This window comes from Bos taurus, chromosome 8 (assembly GCF_002263795.3).
Source record: "Bos taurus isolate L1 Dominette 01449 registration number 42190680 breed Hereford chromosome 8, ARS-UCD2.0, whole genome shotgun sequence".
NCBI lineage: Eukaryota > Metazoa > Chordata > Mammalia > Artiodactyla > Bovidae > Bos > Bos taurus.
In genome coordinates, this window is record NC_037335.1 from 62,084,437 (window position 1) to 62,100,330 (window position 15,894).

General features: G+C 51.0%; 1 protein-coding gene, 1 long non-coding RNA gene and 1 other non-coding gene across 3 annotated transcripts in view; 1 reads left to right on the forward strand and 2 right to left on the reverse strand.

Moving 5' to 3' along the window:
- The window catches only part of SHB (SH2 domain containing adaptor protein B), a 135,372-nt gene that overhangs the window by 75,737 nt on the left and 43,741 nt on the right, over nt 1–15,894 (reverse strand). The window contains exon 2 of the mRNA NM_001192934.3: nt 9,631–9,751. Coding sequence (NP_001179863.1) covers nt 9,631–9,751 — 121 coding nt within the window. The remainder of the gene's footprint in view (nt 1–9,630; nt 9,752–15,894) is intronic.
- LOC132345964 (uncharacterized) lies at nt 1,617–3,876 on the forward strand. Its single transcript, XR_009495592.1, has 2 exons — nt 1,617–2,180; nt 3,618–3,876. It is a non-coding gene; the product is annotated as an uncharacterized lncRNA (long non-coding RNA).
- On the reverse strand, nt 8,493–8,563 carry MIR2472 (microRNA mir-2472). Its single transcript, NR_030915.1, has one exon. It is a non-coding gene; the product is annotated as a microRNA mir-2472 (primary transcript).

Consider the following 15,894-nt stretch of genomic DNA (forward strand, 5'->3'; position numbering starts at 1 on the left):
GCTCCAGCCTCAGCCCCCTGGCCTGGATGACTGTCGCAGCCACAGGACCAAAGAACCAGTTGCCCTGCCTCTTGCTTCTCTTTGCTCTAATCCATCCTCCGCACCCAGGTGGCGTGACTTCCTAAACGGCTTCCTAACCTGCCCAGGATGGGTGGTGTTTCCCCACAGCCTCCGTGCTCTGCCCACACCCGAGGTGCGCTGCTGGGTGGATAGGGGATGAAGGAGCTTTGCTGCCTGGCATCTACTTCTGGACAGCACTCCCATCAGTCTCTGTGCCTTCAGATCTTTTAATGTCTCTCTGGAATTCGAAAGGGCAAGAGGCAGGGGTGGGGAGGTGAGCTCCTTAATTTCACATTCCCATTCCTTCATTTCCACCTTTGGGAGGATGCCTATTTCTCTCAGAGCTGCCAGGAGACAGAGAGGAATTAGGTGCTGCGTTCCTGGGGTCTGGAACCTCACACCTATGAGGCTGGTGCCAGCACACAGGATGGGGCTTGCTGCTCTGAGAAAATTCATGACAACCCCTAGAGTTCGTGCTCCTGCCCTGAGGCCAAGAAGAGAGAGGAACACAGCAGCCAGCCCCTGAGCCAGAGCTGTGCCCCTCTAACCCCAAAGACAGCACTGAGACCATCCTGCCTCCTGAAGGTGGCCAGGGCTCTGGAGACAAGTCTCCATTCTGCCCTTGACTCTGAGAAAGCCGTAGAGCTGCAGTGCCCAGAGGCCGCGGAGTGTCTGCGAAACAGACCTCCCAGGACCAGAGTTCCCAGAAATGAGTTTATGGGAATCACGGTTACGTAACACTCCCCTTTGATCCTGCACCCAGAGCGAAAGCCTCACAAGAACAGGGCCTCGGCTTGTTCACCACTCAACCCCTAGAGCACAGAATGGTGCCAACGCACAGTGGATGCCTGCAAACATCCATCCAATGAACACACGCATCGCACATGGCTCCCTGACTCAGCCCTTGTGACTTCAGACAGCGGTTTCTTGGCAAAATAGAAAAAATTGTTTATAGCAAGTAGCTGTTTACTGTTTGCTTTCTTCCCATTCATTGATTCTTCACCTAGACTTGTTTCCTGGGCTCATTCATTCACCTGGTAAATAGTTACTGGGCCCAGAGATGTGAGGATGGGTAACACCCAGTCCTCACCTTCAAAGAGCTCTCAGCCAGGGAGGGAGCAGAGGGAGGAGGCACCACTGGAGACCCCAGGGCGCCCCGCAGCATGGAGACAGAACTGATCTCCAGGGTAGAACAAGGCACCAAGCATCTCCTGCCCGACTCCCACCCAAGGTCAAGCCAGCTCCTTCTCTGCACCGCCCCCCTCCCCACCAACTCAGCAACTGGTTAAACTGGGACTTCCAGATCTGTCACCCTTCAAGGAGGATGTGATGTCTCTGGGCTCCTGAGGGGGCCCCAGCATGTCTGTCACCCAGCCCCTCGTCCTTGGAATTAATTAACAGCCTTACACATTCAATGACTATTTACTGAGTCCCAACTTTGTGCCACATACAACTTTAGCTACTGAGGTTACAGCAGGAACATAGCGGACATTTCTGCCCTTGTGAAACCCACATCTTAGTGGCAGACAGACTATAAATGGATGAAGTGTGTTAAATAGCAGAGTTAAGGAACAAAGTCAAGCAGAGAAGGAGAGGCAAGAAGTGTTGCAGATGGGTTGAAATTTAAGGTAAGTGGCCAGGGAAGGCCTCAATGGGAAGACGGTTTCGAGTCAAGATGTCAAATGTGGCTCTGCTTAGCGCCCCCTTGCCGTGCAACCCACCCTGGTCTTCAGGAGCCCTTCCCACCCCTTCCTGTATTCTCTTTTCAGTGTCATTCTGCTTGGCCTGTTTCATACTACAGACACCAGTGTTTGAGTCCTTGTCAAGCTCCCCATGCCACCAGGGGCCCCTGGAGGGCAGGGGCCGGGGTCTGGCACACAGCAGGAATGCCATCAGTGACTGTCAGCTGTCCATGGCCTGTCCCAGTCCTGTCAGAACTTTCCTGAAAAGCTGAACACGCTCAATGTCAAGGGTCAAAAGGGCAAGGGGCACTCGGGGTAAGAGAAGAGGAAGTGACTGCCAGTGTGGGCCTGCTGGTCACCACGGGAACCTGAACTTCCTGCTGTCCTCCTCAGCAGCTCCTCTCCCCACCCGGCCTTCCCAGTCCTGGAGCTCAGCAGGTAAGCAGCACTGGGTGTGTGTGAGCTGTGCTGTTTCTCAAGAACATGAAAGTCATTGGGTGACTAATCCAAAATCTATTTACACTTGATTATCTCTTTCCTGTCTGGTAGGTAAGTCATTCTGGTAAATGATAGACCAGCCAGGGAACTCTGCACAGTCCATGACCAAGCCTTCTATCTGTCAGGCAGGAGAGTGCCTGGGCAGGTTTCCAAACATTTCAAAACCAGGGCAGGAGCCCTGTGTTAGAAGTCAGGAGACCTGCTCTCACACAGCTTGTGGCTGTGTGACTCTGGCCAGCTTGTGCCCCTCTCTGGGCCTCATGTGGAAAGAGGATGCTCGGCAGAAAGACTGCTCTTTAAGGGGAGTGCCATCTGCCATCCCCCAGCCGGTGGAGACCTGTGACGCTCCCCCTCCCCAGGACAGGTTGGAGCCTGAGGCAACTAGGAGAGCAGGCAGACGGAAAGGAGCACGGGGCTTGTACCGGGTGAGGGGAACGAAGGGTGTGGAGACTGTTCGGATAGCCGGGCTGTGGAGGAGGCCAGGTGAGAAGGAGAGACGGGTGCACAGACATCCTGGGAGCAGAGTCCACTGCTCCACGGTGCTGCAGAGCTAGGAAGGGCCTGGGCTCAGGGGCCCAGACGGAAAGGCCCTTTACTTGCCCACTACTAAAAGGACAGGAAAATAGTGTTGCCTCACGCTATTATACAGAGAATAGATAAACAACAAGGTCCCACTGTATAGCGTAGGGAACTGTATTCACTACCTTGTGATAAACCATAATGGAAAAGAATATTTAAAAAAGAATGTATAGGTGTGTATAACTGAATCACTTTGCTGTGCAGCAGAACTTAACACGCTGTAAATCAACTATACTTCAATTAAAAAAAAAAAAAAGGGGGATTGCCTCAAGTGGGAGGGCAGGGACGACAGTGAACATGTAAGGAGGGCAGGAATCTCAGGCAGGAGGCGGCCCCTCTCTCTGATGGCCAGGCAAGACTCAGAGGGCGCCTTCTCTGAGAAGCATTTGCTAGTGTTTGGGGATTTCATTCTGGGATTCAAGACTAACAGCTCCAGGAATGGCATCTGGAGGTGGCCATCCAGAGGGTACAGACTTGAAGCTCCTGGGACGGTGCCATGCCAGCTCTTCCTCACAACCTGGCAAGACCTGGGCTGCTGCTACGAGGAGGGCAGTGGCGGCAAGGTGCGGGTGGGGTTGTCAGGCCTGCCCAGGACAGCCAGAGAAGCCCACTGTGACCACAAAGGCAGGAAACCTAAGGGCTTATAAAGACCCTCATTGAGCCTAGGGAAGAAGGCAGCATCTGGTTTTTCAGATGAGGCAACTGAGGCCCAGAGAGGGGAAGCAACCTGCCTCAGGTCACACAGTACACCAGAGCAGAGCCAGGGCTAGAGTCCACATTCCTGCCTCCTCCCTCCAGAAACAGGCCGCCACTGGAATACAGAGACTTGAAAGTGGTACACAACCATCATTCTCTCAGAAAGCACACTGCCACTGGAAGAGGCCACGCCAGAGGATAAGAAGATATGAAAGGATGACCCCACCTGCACCTCCACCTTTAAAATCAGTGACCTCCCTGGCAGTCCAGGGGCCAGACTCCCACACTTCCATTGCAGGGGGCACGGGTTCGATCCCTGGTCCCGAATGCCATGGCCAAAAATAAAAGTAATCAAATCAAATCAGTAACTGGCTTTACCTGGAGAGTGCCCATGAGCACATGGAGTTTAAAAGGGCATAAGGCAAGTCGTGAGCAGCAGGGCTCTGTGTGAAATGGTTTTCTTTTAATTTCCTCTTATTATGCTATAAAGTTGATTTTATAATAAAAACATGCTAAGGACTTTTAAATGTATAATTGCTTACATATTAAAAATTATATGAAATGCTTTCAACTAATGCTTATATGATTCATCCTGTGAGATGACACTTTGAACAATTTTATATAGGATGGGGGGTGGGTGGGGGGAGTCACACCTCAAAATGAGGCCTAAGTAACTGTAAAATTCCCAGTTATTTTTGCAGACCCTCTGGGAGTCCAGGACAGATGTGAGTGCATTTTAGCTAAAGGCAGGGGCTCCAGGGGGTGCTGCTTTTCCTGGTTCTGCTGCTTACTTAACCTTTCTGAGACTCAGTGCTCTCATCTGTAAAATGGGGATGATAGTAGTACTTAAATCTCATAGGTTCCTTGGGAGGACTAAATGAGCGCGTCAGGGAAAGGGTTTGGAGCAGCGCCTGACACAGAGGAGAGCCCTCTAAAAAAACAAACTCCCACCTTCCTTGTCACCACCATCACCGTGGGCATCTCTGAGAATTCCTGGGGTTGAAGGCCTGGGGAGGAAGGATCCCGGGTGAGAAATATTCTGTGCCTTTAGGGTAACAAGGGCCTGATGATCTCATCCATCTTTACATGCTCTTGCCCCGTGCTTTTCCTATCAGGATCCTATCAGAAGCCTCATCTCCTGCCACTCCTCTCGGGCAGAGAGTTCCCACACCTCCATGCCTTTGTTCAAGCTCTTCCCTCTGCCTGGCTGCCAGGCCCAGCTCTCACCCCCACCATTCTCACCTCCCACCCACCTGGGATGGCCCAACAGGAAGCTGCTGTCTCTGCTCTGAACTCTTGGAGGTTTACAGCTCACCTCCACGCACCAACCAGCCCTGGGGTCCATGTCTGTCTCCATGCTTCACAGATATTCCCAGAGGCAGAGGCAGTATTTGCCTAGGCTACATGGTCCAGATGCCTACACAGCAGGGCTTGGCAAAGGCTCCGGGTACCAAAGTACTGCAGAGGACCTGGGAACCAACTGCTCCAGCGTCCTGCTTGTTTGGCCACCCACCTCCAAATGGGTTGGAGTTAGAAATGCAACCTACTCCAGCATTCTTGCCTGGGAAATCCCATAACAGAGAAGCTTGGCGGGCTACGGTCCATAGCACTGCAGAATCGGACATGACTGAGCAACTGAGTATGCATGCATGCACTCCAAATGGGCAGGGCCCCGATGGGGACTGGTCAGAGAATTCAGCAGCACAGAAAACCACGTGAAGGACCAAACAGGCCCTCTGCCCCCAACATCAACGATCTCAAGCACATGTACGAAGTTTGTTCCTCCACCCAAGACTCACATCAGTGTTACATGCCTTGTTTTACAATGCGGTCCCCAACACGCTAAGCACCCTGGCCCACACAGTCACCCCAGTGGGCCTGACTCAGCCCAACACCCTTCCCTCTGCATCAGTAGGTGTCTCTGTGCATCTGGAGCTCTCAAGTCCCAGCATCAAGCCTCAGGGAAGAAGGAGAGAATGGGCTGCAAAGCAGGGTTTTGGAGAGGGGTGGCATGATTCTACCAGCTCAGTGGGAGGTTTGGCCTGGGGACACTAAAGGTAGACACAGGGGCAGGATGGACATCAAGAAGTGGTATGATCCTTCCTCTTCAGCGCACACATGGAAAAGGTCAAGACCAGAACCTGACCTCAAGGGATGGGCCAAGGAATAAGAAAAGGGGAACCAGGACTGAACAGTTGCTGTGAGTCAGGCTGGCACTGAGAAAGGAAGCTGCCAGCCCTAACCAGATCCTCTCCTATTCAGAGCTGGTCTCAGGTGCTCCCTTTGTGGGACTGGTCCTAGGTGTCTAATGACAGGGCAGGGCACAGTGAATCAGGACACCCTGGAGCTCAGGGCTGGCACAGGCCTAAGAGGTAGCTTGAACCAACCACACATCTGAGACTTCACTACTTTCATGTCCTCTCCCAGTGCTGGTTGTCTTGCCTCTGCTTGGATGCCTCTAGGGATGGGTAACTCAGTACTTCACAAAGTAGCTTCATATTTAACCAGAATGTTTTAAAAAGTCTCAAAAGGATCATGACCTTTTTGAGCTTCAGTTTCCTCACCTATAAAAAGGAAAGCTGGGACTGGGTTACTAGCTTTCCAGGGGGGTTCCATAGAGCCCTAGGTGTTAACTCCTTAACACCTAGGTGTTATCTCCAGAGCTGCTGTTGGGGTGAGAGAGGTGATCAGGACAAAAAGTGAGGTCCAGGCATACATGGATTCTGAGGCTCCATGGAGACCTGACCTCCATCTTGGAGCCACAACCTAAATCCCATGGATGACACTAGGGGAGCCGACGGGAGAGGGTGAGCTGAAGCAGACAAGAGGGAAGTGGGTAAGAGGAGCCCCTGGAAAAACAGGCATGCTTCTCCATGCACTCCATCCTAGCTACAGCCAATGGGGTGGCCTGAGTTCTCCGTTCACCAAATCATACCTCCCACAAGCTCTCTACCGCTTGCTGCGTGGTGCCAAGACTGCGGAGAACAAAACCTTGCCAGTTAATCATAGGCCCCCTACTCCACATGGGCCATGATGAGGAGGCTGAAAATCAAGCTGGACAGACCCTACGTAGCTGCTAAACAGGGTGTTGGCAGACAGCACCCCCAACTGACTACCTGGCTATGTTGCCTTGGAGCAATTACTTAATATCTCTGTGCCTTAGTTTATCAGGGGAATGGGCACCTACACTTCAAAGAGTAATGGTGAAGATCTGACAAGAATTCACACCAAGTGCTATAAACAAGTATGAGAGAACTTGGCAATGGCTGCCACTGCTGCTGCTGTTATTACTGATCTATCCTTCCTTAAACCGGGAAAAACAGAATCACAGAACGTGCCACCCAGGGTCAAAACAGCTAGTTCACAGCCAAAAGCGGCTACAAGTACTAGTGACTGTCCACTCTAAGGCACCTGCTTCTCAGTGAGAAACTGAGGCCCACTTGGTGGCAAGTGACCATCCCAGATCTGCTTGACATCAGCCTGGTCTCCTTTCAGACCAGTATAGAGAGGCACGCCATCTCAGGCACAGAGGCCGTGCTCATCCCAGGAGCATTATTCTTACATACCAAAGAGACCTGCCCCGTTACTAGAAGCTATGTGCACTCACACACATAAATATTACAGCATCAAAAAAAGAAAGGTCACCCTAAAAGGTCGAACGTAAACTTGTTCTGTGCCACCCCTTGCTCGGCTGCCATCCCTGGCACCCACCTCTGTCACCTCCCCTCCCATGCGAGCTTCACGGCAGCTCAATGAGCTACTTCCTGGAACACTTACACGGTGCTGGCTAACCCAGCCCCCAGCCCCGCCATCAGTCACTGCGGTGATGGTGATGTTACACACAAGGAATTCCAAGTCAAAGGAGCTGCTGCAAGGTCATTACACCCAGAAAATGTCCAGTTTAATCACCTATTTCCTTAAAAACATAAAAACATGGGTAAATTTGAGCATAGTCTCCAAGGTACGAAGAAAGCACGGAGCAGAAATTAGAAGGATGCTTCTTTGGACAGAGAATGCCTGAGATCTGAACAGGTTTCTGGTAAACTCAAACTGCCCTGCATTGGGCCTTGCCCCTGTGGGTGTGCCTCATTAAAAAGCCAAAGTCCCTCAGGACAATTCCACCTGGCAAATCAGCTCCTCACTGCTGCGGTCCACGACAGCACCCAGGAGGAGCCCGGCTCCACTCCAGAGACGCTGAGCAATTGCAGACTCTCCCCAAAGTCTGGCTCGAAGCAGATGCTCCCACCCACCCTTGTCAGCTCCCCGCCCCCATGTTCTGAAGATGCAGGTCTGGATCTGTAATGCCTTCTCCCTTTTTTGCTGGTGGGACCCCAGGGAAGTGACTTGTCCAGAGCCTCCATCACCTGTGAAATGAGACAACACTTCCTTTGCAAGGACATGGTGAGGCTTAATGAGTATGTATGTCAGAGCGCCCACAAAGGCTCCTCTGCCAAGAGAGATCAGGAAGATGGGAGAGGGCATAAGAGGTGGCCCTCGGGAGTCTGACCAGTTGCTTCCTGACTCAGCCCTTCACAAAGCAGCCTGGTGTTCTGGAGCCTACACAGGTAGCCAGAGAATTGCTTTCCGTGAGCAGGAAGAACATAAGGCAGAGTCCTGGAAGCAGGGCCTGGACTGATACTCAGATTCTTCAACAATTATCCTAGAGGGTCTCCACAGCCCGAGAGAAACATTCAACTCAGGCCCAGCATGTGCTAAGAGCTCAGTAACTGGTGCTTCCTTTCCCTTTCTCCTCCTCCTCCCCCTCCTTCTTCTTCTCTTCAATATGTTCTTTTATTTTTTATTTTACTTTTTGGCCACACCACATGCAGGATCTTAGTTCCCCAATCAGCGGAAGCACAGAGTCTTAACCATTGGACTGCCAGGGAAGTCCCTCCCTTCCTCCTTTAAATTCAGAAGGAATCAGGAGAACGTGCTCAAAAACATGAACACCAAATAAACAATAAGAGGGTCACAGAAGGAGGCACCTGAATCCCAAACCCTGAGACATATGGGGCACCGACTCAACAGGCTCAGAATTCAGGGCCACCTGCCTGTGGTCTGCAGTACATGGTGCCCCTGCTCACATCACTGTCCTGCTCAGGGTCAGAGCAGGCCAACCCACGAGCGTTCTTCCATGCCTGGACCATCCTCCTGAACCAGGGGGACCCTCATGGAGGGGTTCTCCCCTGCTTGTGATCTCCCTACCACCCGCCCATGCCTGGGGTCTGTCAAGATGGCTGCTATCTGATATCTCTTAATTCTTTAAAGATGCTCTGGAACTTCCCTGGTGGTCCAGTGGCTATGATTCTGTGCTCCTCAAGGCAGGCGGCCCAGTTCGATCCTTGGTCTGGGAACTAGATCCCACATGCTGCAACTAAGGATCTCGCATGCTGCAACAAAGACTGAAGATCCCGCATGCCACAATTAAGACCCGGTGCAGCCAAATAACCTTTTTTTTTTTTTTTAAGATGTTCCAAGTATTATTCTGGTGAAAACAGACCCCCCCAGGATACCACATACCCGTCCACATTCTTCTGGGCCCCACACTGCTGCTCTGACAGGTTTCATTATCAAGGGTCAATAGGAAAACAGTTATAGGAGGAAAGTCTCTGTGTTTCCTATAAACCTGCCACAAAGACCATGGTGCTTTAAGCTGCTTCCTGTCCTAAAACAAAGATTTTCTTGGATGGGGGCAGGGATAACTTTGTCCCTAAAGACCTAGTCTGCCCCCTTCTACTAAGTAATAAAAGCAAGGTAACTCTGCCTGTTTCTCTTATTGCCCTGGATGCTAGGAAGCTCCAAGCTTTCCACCTCAAAAGCTGTATCTTTTTTGAATTAGAAATTCCTAAGGGAAACTCCCCCCACCTCCCCACTTACTTCTTGATGAATTCTTGATGAATTGTACTTAGTACCCTACTATCTCTGGACAGTCACTGTGCCCTGCCGGGTTCTTCCTGAGGTCAGTGAAACCTGAACAGATAACCTGTGGTAAAGATTCAACACAGTGCCACCCCCCAACCACCACCTCCAAAGTACACACCTTCCCCTGCAGAGGCTGGCCGGTGACCATGTGACCCATCCACCTCCCCGCGGAGTTGCAAGTGTCTGTGCTTACCAGTCATGATCCTCTGGGCCTCATAGGGCTCCATGTAGCCTGCGCTCTCTCCCTTTCCTGTTTTGCTTTTGAGATCATTCTTGGCATCAAAGGGGTCCGAGTAGTCATCAGCGATGGTCACCTGTAGAGAAGATGGCAAGGGTGTGAGTCCACCTGGGGCTTTCTACTTCACTTCTGTTCACAGCCAGGCTTTGCTTCAACAAATATAAACCGAGTCTGTGCCAGGTGGGCAAGGAAGGGGAGGTGGAGGCAGGAGTCTGAACTGGTACCCACCAGCAGGGAGCTCTGATTCTTGCAGGGGTAACAGGGAACCTACGTTACGTTGCTGTGCTCCATCCTAAGGGAGGGTCCTGGGCCTGCACAGGTAGGATGGCTGCTCCAGGCACAGTGAAGTGAGAACAGAAGCACAGAGGCAAGAACCTGGAGGGCGTCTTCGGGGGATGTGACTTGCTTAGAGTAATGGAATGAATGTAGAGGGAGGAAAGTTGGAAAGGAGCTCGCAGAAAGCCCAGAAATGCTGACATGCTCCTGGTGCTGGCTGAGGCATAGAAGAGTTTGTCTCGAGATAATTATGTCCAGCGTTCCACTTTCCCAAATCTGGAACACAACCATGCCTTGGGTAATCAGACAACAATTCGGTGAGATCAACGCTCTGCAAAGATGACTGAGGCCCCAGCCGGGCCCAGTGAAAACACAAGAGCAGCTCGGGGATGGCCAGACAGACTGCTAAGGGCAGCGAGGGCCTTGGAAGCCACATATCAGAAGACTCTCCTGTGACAGATGAGGAAACTGAGGTCTAGAGCAGGCGGGGGCTGAACCGAGACCCTTGGCTGGTTCCTCTGCCTCCTTCCTGGACTCCTCATTTGTCTGTATTCCAGAAAACAACGAAAGTTCCACAACAAACAGAGCAGTCACCTGGAGCCAGGTGGTGGGGGCAGCCAGGGGAGTCCCAGAGATCATAAAAAAATCTGAGTTTTGAATACTTCAAAGCTTTCTCTTTTCCCAGGAGAAAGGTAAAAATTCCCAGTTGCATGCTAAAAGCAAACACAGCAACTTTTCTTCTCATTGGAGGTGCCCCCTTGGGGCACCCTCACCAGAGGGGAAAGCACAGGTCCCTTTTCAACGCATCCTCGCTCCACCAAAACTCACTGTGACTTGGGCTCCTTTGGTCCCACATCTAGCAAAGGGCAAGTCCTCAGCCTCCCAGCCAGGGCCACCCAGCTGCCTCTTTTGGGAGGAGGGGGGCAGGTTAGCCTGTCTCTCAACCCTTGGGGTTTCATGAATTGTTATTTAAATTGTAGGTTTAATTAGAAACCACAGGAGCCTCCACTCTCACCCAGCTCCTGGAATGTAAGGCATTTGAGGGGCCTGTAAACCCAGGGGAAGGGAAAAATCCCCCTTTGTCTGCCGGGTAAGTGGCAGTTTGTGGCAGCAGCCCTGGCCGGGTGAGCAGAGTGACCTCCAGCTGCCCGGAATGTGATGCCCACGTTAGGACCGCGGGCAGCTGCCCTGTCACCAGCATGTGGCCAGGACGGCCGGCGGGAGGCATTGCACACAGCAGTCACTGCTCCCTGAACAAGGGCAGGCTTATCCGTGAAAGACCCAGGGCTGGAGCACCATCTGAGCATGTGCAGGGCCCGCTGCCACCGCTCCGAAGCGGCTGTGGGTCAGGCTCTAGTCCCAGTGGAGGCGCTTCCAGATGCTGACATTGTAATTGTGGCCTTTCTGGGGACTCCCTGAGCTCAAATGACACGGGCAGGGAGAGATGGGGGAGAGGAGCGGTAGGGCCTTTCATGTCTTCCATATGATATTTCTACTCTACCATTTGCAGAACACATTAGGGAGAAAATTAGACACGTGAACCACTGTCCTACAGAACAGCTCAGATGCAGATCTGGGGTGCATAGGGTTTTGTGTCTCAGAATTCAAATGATGAACCTGCTGTGGATGACATGTAATCTCATTTCTCTCGTCCTAGCCTTCCTTGCAGTCTCTTTTCTTCGTGAACACCCTCCGACTATTCTGCAACGAGGAAGGGAGCAAATATTTCCCTAAGAGAACAAAATCACTTTGGGGGGATTAGCTGGGGAGGGTGCTCGGCTGCGTAATCTAGAAATCAACATTCCAGCTCCTCCCGGAAGTGCTCAGTAATTTGCAAACACGGAGGCAAGAAGGATACAAACCAAATCTTTGTTCGCCCTGGGACAGGAGCTCTGGGAGGCCTTCGGTTCAGCAGGCGCTATCTGTATTTTCTAATTAAAATGAGATCTGAGCTCAGGCTGTCATGGGGGCCCTCAGGCTGCCTGCCCTGCTTGCTTCCGTTTCAATAAGAATTTACAAATCCCGAAACCAGGGAAAGCTCCTGGTCTCTGCTGACATATGGTTCTAGTTATACCTGCTGACAGTTTGAAAATCCTTCCGTTTACAAAAAAACAGTTTAGAATTCTGTTAGTTTAAGAAGCAAATCGGAAGGTTCCTAAAAATGTATAATATTTAATCAATTTCCTTTCAAACTTCAAAGTAAGGTTGGTAGAGGGGAGGGAATTTGAGGTTTAAGCAACGTGAAACTCGGCAAACACTAACTGAGCTGTCTGACCTTTCACAAAATCTTGTCCTGGTTTTTGGAGTAAAAATTTAACCAAGAGTTAGGAGAGTTGAGTAGGAAGCTTAGCCATGCAATGTGCCACCGGCCTCAAGGGTGGCCACTATCCAAGCTGCCCAGGGACACCACGCTTTGCTTTAAAATGCCCCTGTTAGTGGACAAGTACCTTAAATCTAATTAAACAGTTCAAGCAAAAGGGAGCCAACCGGGACCCCTCTGTAGGTCAGGCCACTCAGGTATACAAGAAGCTTTCCGTGATTTTGATCTTGAATAGGCAAACACCCAACAGGGCACTGGACCCTTCAGATGGCCAGTTTGCCTTACACAGGCAGGTGCAGAGCTGAGAGGGGAAGCCAGGCCACTGGGCCCACCACTCCCCAGGGAGGAGAGCAGCAGAAGGACGGCTGTTGAGTGTGGCTGCCTAACTAGATGTGGCTGCCTAACACATCGTCTTTCATGGTTTTGGCCTCCTGGGATGGGTGTACTGCCTGCCCCTCTCTGAGATAAGAAGCCAGGTATGGCTAAAAGCCAGGCAAGCCTTTTCTTGCTTTCAAACAAAATTGGAGAGTCCCAAGTTAGCCAGTGGCCCTGAAGGACTTTCATAGGTTTATAAAGCGGTGAAACTGGAGCGGGGCGGGAGCGAGGCGGGGAGGGTGGGTGCTGTCCTCAAGAGCCCTGTCCCAACCTCCCATTTTTGTACATGGCCTACAGCAGTCCCTGGCGGCTCAGACAGTAAAGAATCTGCCTGGAGTGTGGGAGACCCAGGTTCGATCCCTGGGTGGGGAAGAATCCCTGGAGAAGGAAATGGCAATCCACTCCAGTATTCCTGTCTGGAAAATCCCATGAACGGAGTCTGGCAGGCTACAGTCCATGGGGTTGTGAAGAGTTGGACACAACTGAGCAACTTCACTTTCCTTGCCTTTCCACAGCAGTCCAGAGGATTCTAGAATCCCAGCACACTCAGTGCCCCTCTGACAGGGCTCTGGAGTTAGCTCCACAGGCCTCCTTTCTGCTTTCCACACACTGCTGGGTGGAACTGGTCCATCCCTGACAGCAGTCTGAAGCCTGGGTCTTCGCGAGGATTTAGTTTCATGATGGGAGGTAGTCTTTCAATTCACCCCCAAAGGGAAGCACTAGAGGAAAGTGGGGGCCTCCACTTGGGCACAGGCCCACGTGCTTTAACGAGACAGTGGCACTTGTATGGAGAACCGGGTCCTCTCTCTCCACAGGCTCTGGGTGGAAAGGTAAATGGTAGAGCCACTGTGAAGGCTAACTTTGGGCAGAATCCACTAAACTCCAAAAAAGCACGTGGTTTGACCCAACAGTTTCACTTCTCTGTATTTATTCCCAAATGTGCACAAGGGAGACTTGGGCAAGGATGTTCACTAAAGCAAGTAATAAAGAGAAACTTCAAGAACCTTCTATGTCCATCAATAGGCGAATTGCTAAATAAACCGTGCCAGTTTCTACTAAGGAATATTATGTTTTAGATTAAAAAAAAAAAAAAAAAAGCAGTCACTCTAATGCTATTGCACCAACACTGCTCCATGATATAGCTTTGAATGGAAAGAAAGCAGGTTGTAGAATGATAAATACAAGATGATACCTATTTATGAAAATTAAACAGAAACTTGTATCTCTATTTAATGTAACAAAAATGTCTGGGGAGACAGACTCTTCAAACTGACAATTCCTCTGGGAGGAGGGAGGGACTAGGATGGGGTGATGAGATAAAATAAAAGGAGACTTGTCTGTAATATTAATACATTTTTCAAACAAGAAAAACTTATTACTCAATTATATGAAAAACTAAATTTTCCAAAGCACTCCTCTTCACAGGTTATTTTTGGTAGAGGAGATAAACTACTTCTTAAACTAGCCTGAAGATAGGCGTGGCCTGGAATCCTTGTTTTATAAAACCCAGATTCTTAGCCCTAATAACTTGTATATTTAATAAGTAACCCAGGTGATTCTTATGAGTAAAGTTTGGGAAACCTTAAGTTAGAGCCAGCCCCCTCGCCCACCAATCTAAAGCTAAGCCTCTCGATATGACTTTGGAATTCCACTTTTCCCAGATGTTTCTCAGCCTTGTTCAATAAAGTGAAGCAAGAAGTCAGTGTAAAATGCAGCTCTCTCTTGCTTTCTTCCCTGGGGGTCAAGTGGAGTAAGAGATGATCCAACACGCCTTGATCCATCTCCAGGATCCAAGACGCGGGAGTGATGGCATCCTCTGTGCAATCCTGAGGGCTGGTCAGATTGAGCAACATGCCTGAGCTGGGGGGAGGCCAGATACTGCCCTGCCCCCTGAGGGGAGCCAGGGCTGAAGCTGGGCCTGGCTGTGAAGATGGGCAATGCTCTCTGTTCAAAGCATAGATCCTATCAGAACAAGACTGCTGTTCAAACTCTCCAGGAAGGTTACCTGGCTCCAGGGAGGGCTGGTGGGACTGTGGAGAAGAGCTGAAATGTACAGGTATCCCTGCTAAAAGCACTCAAGCCTACTGAAAAGAAGGGACACGAGACGGGCAGCTCTACCTTCCGGGACGGGGTGGCCTGTGCTGTCCCCACTGACCCACAGGCACCTCCTCCAAGCCATACAGGCACCTCCTATGCTCTGCTGCCTGTGAGAACTGGCAGCATCGGGCTGCCCCAGCTCAGCCACTTGCGGGATGAGGCAAGACCAGTTTCCACCACCCTCCGCTGCTTTCCTCTTCCTGGAAAGTGAGGGGGCGGCAACCCATGAGGCTCTGTGTCCTTTCCAGGCACGTGGCTTTTGTCTGCTCTACTCTAAAGCAAACTGCATGTGAACACACCTGGGAATGTTCTACATGGTCCCAGTTGGACCATTCCTTATCAATTTATTCTTAAAACTGTGCTAGCTTTCTTCATGGTTTGGGGGTCATGGATCTCTTTGGGAATCTGATAACTGATAAAGTTGTTGCTCCCTCCATCACATTCATATATGCCTGCAAAGTGTCAGGCACTTCTCAAAAAGGTCAGGAGCCCCAGATTAAATGACTAAGCCTCCCCACTGCCTTCGGACCATTTTAAAGAACAACTAAGGGGCTTCCCTGATGGCTCAGTGGTAAAAAAAACCCGCCTGCCAATGCAGAAGACATGGGTTCGATCCCTGATCTGGGAAGATCCACATGCAACTAAGTCTGTGCCACAACTACTGAGTCTGTTCTCTGGAAGCCTGGGGACAGCAGCTACTGAGCCCATGAGCTGCAACTACTGAAGTCCGAGTGCCCCGGAGCCCGTGCTCTGCCGTAAGATAAGCCACCGCCATGAGAAGCCCGCTTACTGCGACAAAGAGTAGCCCCAACTCGTGGCAATTAAAGAAAAGCCCATGTCGCACAGAAGACCCCAAAAATCAATCAATCAATTTTATTTTATTTATTAATAAAGCCAAAAATAAATAAATAAGAGAGGTTCAACATCCCTGGCTGAAAATACAGGCCAGAGTATGACTGGCCTGCCTTTGGACTGTGCAGGGGCAGAGGGGCCATGGACAGCCTGGGGTTCTGTGTCTTGGCTTTCCAGCTTGAAACCCAGGAGCCCTCCCCTCCACTCTGGGGGTCAGGAGGGCTCCTTGAAGGTAAGTGAACAGCATGCATGGCAGCAGCAGCCAGTGGCTCCCTGTTTATACCCCCATCAGGGGACTG